Here is a 4205-nt window from a genome sequence, read left to right as displayed (position 1 = left end):
CGGGGGCGGGGGCGGGGGGGGGCGAGGCCGCCGCCGGGGCCCGCCCCCTCCACACACCCCCTCCCGCCACAGCAGGGGAAAGGGGACGCGCCGCCCAGGGGGCCGGGCTCCCGGGTCGCAGCCGCCAGGACCCGGAGGGCGGGGTGCTGTCCACCCCTCCTTCACCCCCCTCCCCCCCTGCGAGGCCCGGGATGGGGGCGCTGGGCCTGAAGCAAGGAGCTGGACATGAGCTTTGAGAATCATTTTATTGCACGCGTTTTGGGGAGTGGGAGTCCCCCGGGGTAGCAAGGAGGTAACACCACAGAGCAGGCCCCGTCCTAGCGGGCCGCTCCGGGGCCGGGGCCGGGGCCTGTGCCCGGAGGCACGATCTCTGGGATCTCTGGGCCTCCAGGTCGGGGCTGCAGCTGCTGCCTCTGCACTCGCTCCTGGAGCTTGGCTCTGTTGGCCCTGCGGGAGAGAGCACCTGGGTGGTCAGGACAGAGGATCCTGGAGGGTGATGTCAGGACAGTAAAGAGAAGGCAGGACAGAGCAGGGACGGACCTGGCCCGGGCCCGTGTGTCATTGTAGATGGCTGTGATGATCCGATCCTTTTCATCCATGAAGCTGCGGTGGATCTGCTCCAGCTTCCTGCAAGGGGGTTGCAATTAACCCTGGGTTTCCCAATCCCTGCTGTCCCCGAGATCCACCCCACCCCCACACCCACCACACCACTCTAGGGTCTCAAAGTTTTCCATCTGTGAGGACCTCTGCCTAACTGCCTGTGCTAGGCAGGGAGAGGGGCACCGAAGGGCTGGGGCTTATCCAGGGACCACTGATGACCCAGGTCCCTGGCTGTCTTGTTGAAGGTGGTGACAGCAGCTCCAAACACCAGGGTGTTCCTCACAGGAGACTAGAAAGAGCGTTACACCTAACTCCCATCACTGAACTAGGCAGTGGGCACCAGCCTTTAGGTATCTTTGTCATAGAACCTCAGTGTCTGTGCCATGCATAAAAGTGGCAGGGAGACAGCCGATTGCCAAACAAGGGAGGACAGTTGCTTGTGAGGCCCAGTTCCAATGCATTTCCTTTGAGTGCACGATTTTCGTTGGCTCCAGCACACCCTGGCAGCCAGCATCAAAGATTTACATTCAAATCACAAAACTCTGAAAATGACAACGTTCGCCTTCAGCGAGTGTAGAGCTGCCTTTGCCAAGTAAGGAGAGGCCCCGGAGACCTGTCTCGGGCAATTCTTAGCTGGAGAGGCACAGAAGTGCAGGCCACGGGGGTGGGGGGCTTGCGTGGCTGACCACACTGGGCTTCCCCAGCCCTCTGCCCTCTGCCCATCACCCCAGGGAGAAGGCAGGGATGTACCTGAAAGCAGCATAGTGCAGGCCCATGCCCGCCAACATGATCAGGAGGCAGTACCCCAGCACCCGCTGGTTGTGTTTGTGTTGCTGCTGCCTCGACTCTGGTCGCTGAGGCCTCACACTGTGAAACTGGGCCCAGTATTGGGCATTGGGGGATTCCCAGGAGCTGCTGGGAGGGAGAAGAAAGACAAGGTGGGGATGAGGCTCCCTGGGAGACGGGGGGCGGGGTGGGGGGGGACGAGGCCAGGGGCAAGACGACTGTACCTGTGTGCTTGAGCAGACCCAGGACGGGCTGTTCTTCCTGGAGACTTTGGAGAAGTGGCTGAGCAGAGCTGGCGATCATAGCTGAGGCGGCTCTCCTCCCGGCTGAGCACTCGGTATGCTTCGCTCAGCTCCACAAAGCGGCTATGCAGGGCCGGATTCCCGGGGTCCCGGTCAGGGTGCAGCTGGGGTGGGGCAGGACTCCCTTCAGGTCTTTTTCCACGTCCGTTCACAGAACCCGTCCCCACCATGTCCACCCACAAAGGCTCAGATCATTCCCAGAGGCCCTACCTGGACAGTAACCCTCACTCTCAGGGCTGCCCACCCGTCCAGAAGGCCAGAGAGTCAGGAAGCACAGACTCCTGCCCCCTCCCCTTGTTCAAGCCCTCCCCACCAGCTGCCTGGCTCTAGCAATATGCCCTGGTCCAAGCTTTCTCTAGAGCAGGCAGGTCAAAAGAAACAAGCCCAGCCCATCACACACAACCCCTGGCTCCTACCCCCAACCTTTCCTCCCAACGGGCCTAACCTCTGCCCTTGGGGCATCTCTCGCTCTCTATACATGCCAAGGGAATGTAGCACCATCCAGAGTGAGCCACTCAGCACCATTCCTGGGAATGTGAAGTGTACCCTATCTGGCTCAGACTTACACCCCCTCCTCCCCACCTAGGGCCACTGGTACCTCTTTGGACTTGGAGAAGAAAGCTCGTTTAACTTCTTCAGTGCTGGCACTAGGATGCACCCCTAACAGTTCATAGTAGTTCCTGGGGCCAGACCTGTGGAGATAGGCCAAAAACTGCAGGGGCTATGGAAACACAGAGAATATTCCTCTCCTCTGCCTCTCAGCCCTTCTGGGCCACACTCTTCAAGTCAGTAACCAGGAGGTGAGAAAGCTGAGGCTGCTGCCAAGGGAGATCTATCTCCAAATCATCCCTCCCTTTTTGAACACTTCAGGCATGGTGCAGATCATAACATCTCATAGTGTAGCCCTCAGATCCCTTGGCTCAGAACCACCCAGAAAGCCTGTTTAAAAAAAAACAGATTCCAGGGGCGCCTGGATGGCTTTGTCAGTTGAGCGTCCGACTTCGGCTCAGGTCATGATCTCATGGTCCGTGAGTTCGAGCCCCGCGTCGGGCTCTGTGCTGACAGCTCAGAGCCTGGAGCCTGTTTCGGATTCTGTGTCTCCCTCTCTCTCTGCCCCTGCTCTGCTTGCACTCTGACTCTCAAAAAGGGAATAAACTGTTAAAAACAATATATTAAAAAAAAAAACACAAAACAAAAACAGATCCCTCAGCCCCCACTTAATTCCTGCAGAACAGGGCCCAGAAATCTGTATTTTTGTAAGCCCCCCATCCCCGCCCCCAAGCCCCCAAGTGAGTTATGCCCAGTGATGCTTGACCACTAGAGTTGTGAAAAGAGCACTGAGCCTGGCTTGGACTCAAATTCCACTTTTTGCCACTTAACTCGCTTGACGATCTGAGGGATCGTCCCTTAATCTTTGATCTTGTGTCCTCAGTAGTGAAGGTGAGGGTTACCTGAAACAAGCCCGTACAGCACCTGACAGCAAGTACAGAGATCACAACTATCATAGTACCCAGGTCCAAGCCTAGAGCTGGGCAGGCCTTCCTCAACCCACTGGGTGACGGGGGCCATGCCCCCCGGCCCCCGACTCACCGCTGCCCGGTGGCCGCTGAGAAGAGCCGGGTGGGAGGGTTGCGGGGCCATAACCGGCACAGGCACAGGGACAGCATGGCGACAGGCAGACGGCTGGTGAAACGAGGCCACAAAGAGCAGTGCATTGAGACCAGGATGGGACCAGACGTCAAGCACTCCGGGGCCAAAGTGGAGGGTCCAGCCCCGTTTACTTGCGAAGGCAAACTGAAGCCGACTTGGGAGACCCAGGGGCAGTGGGGCCTCCTTTACTCAGGACCAGACCCCAGTGTCCTGAATCTGTCCCTGCTTCTGACCCGCGCGTCCTGGGCCCTCCCCCACACTGGTCTCGGCGTCCGGGACAACCAGTCCCGGACGCGGAGACCCTCTCCCCACCACCCTGGCGGGAGGAGGTGAAGGAGGGGCCACGCCAAGCCCCGCCTCCGCCGCGCTCACGGATTTCGCGGCCACGGCCGTCTCTGCGCCTATTCAGGCTCCACCTCCACGTTCTCATTGGCCTAGACACCCGGGCCACGCCCACCAAGCCGGAAGGCGCGGACTGCTTCGGAAGGCCCCACCCCCGCACGCCCATTGGCCTTTGGCGCCTCGGGCCCACCCAACGAGGTCGAGGCCCGCGGACTTGCGGAAAGAGGCCGGCGTTGCCGTCCTCAGTGAGGCTGTCCGCCCCGCTTTTGTGGCTTCGTCCCGGGAACATACCTGTTACTCTGCTCTGCAGCGAGGTGTCCTTTATAAAGCAGCTATAGGAGACCCGGACCCTCACCACAGCCTGGGCAAGGAGGCACGGCCCTCATCTCAGTTTGCAGACGGCAAAAACTGAGGCTGGGTTTCTTTGTTTTTGTTTTTCCCCCCAGGACACTCGCCCCGTCTCTCTCGCACACCCAGATCTCTCCCAGCGCCCGTTCCCTGTCTCATGAAAACAGCAGATGCCGA

The 4205-nt window shown here is 59.6% G+C and overlaps 1 protein-coding gene across 2 annotated transcripts; it reads right to left on the bottom strand.

Annotated features, from left to right (window-relative positions):
* Positions 1-226: 226 nt before the first annotated feature.
* On the bottom strand, positions 227-3708 carry DNAJC4 (DnaJ heat shock protein family (Hsp40) member C4). 2 transcript variants are annotated; one of them, XM_040466209.1, is made up of 6 exons: positions 3279-3708; positions 2287-2380; positions 1611-1792; positions 1405-1512; positions 541-627; positions 227-447 (listed from the first exon to the last, which is right to left on the bottom strand). In XM_040466209.1, exons 1-6 carry the CDS (start codon positions 3401-3403, stop codon positions 318-320), a joined length of 726 nt encoding a protein of 241 aa, XP_040322143.1. In that variant the 5' UTR covers positions 3404-3708; the 3' UTR covers positions 227-317. The 2 variants fall into 2 exon arrangements, with proteins under 2 accessions (XP_040322143.1, XP_040322142.1); XM_040466208.1 differs by having other exon boundaries at positions 1351-1512; positions 3279-3707.
* Positions 3709-4205: the final 497 nt, after the last annotated feature.

The sequence above is a fragment of the Herpailurus yagouaroundi genome, unplaced genomic scaffold, assembly GCF_014898765.1.
Source record: "Herpailurus yagouaroundi ecotype Mexico unplaced genomic scaffold, PumYag 569, whole genome shotgun sequence".
In the NCBI taxonomy this organism is placed as follows: domain Eukaryota; kingdom Metazoa; phylum Chordata; class Mammalia; order Carnivora; family Felidae; genus Herpailurus; species Herpailurus yagouaroundi.
The sequence above is the reverse complement of the archived record's forward strand: the minus strand, read 5'-3'. Positions and strand labels throughout refer to the sequence as shown.

Coding starts and splice junctions, on each gene's coding strand:
- DNAJC4 (XM_040466208.1), bottom strand. CDS start 3,403: ATGCACTGCTCTTTGTGGCCTCGTTTCACCAGCCGTCTGCCTGTCGCC. Junction 2,381..3,278: donor TCAGCGGCCACCGGGCAGCG/GTGAGTCGGGGG, acceptor CTATCTCCACAG/GTCTGGCCCCAGGAACTACT. Junction 448..540: donor GACACACGGGCCCGGGCCAG/GTCCGTCCCTGC, acceptor TCTCTCCCGCAG/GGCCAACAGAGCCAAGCTCC.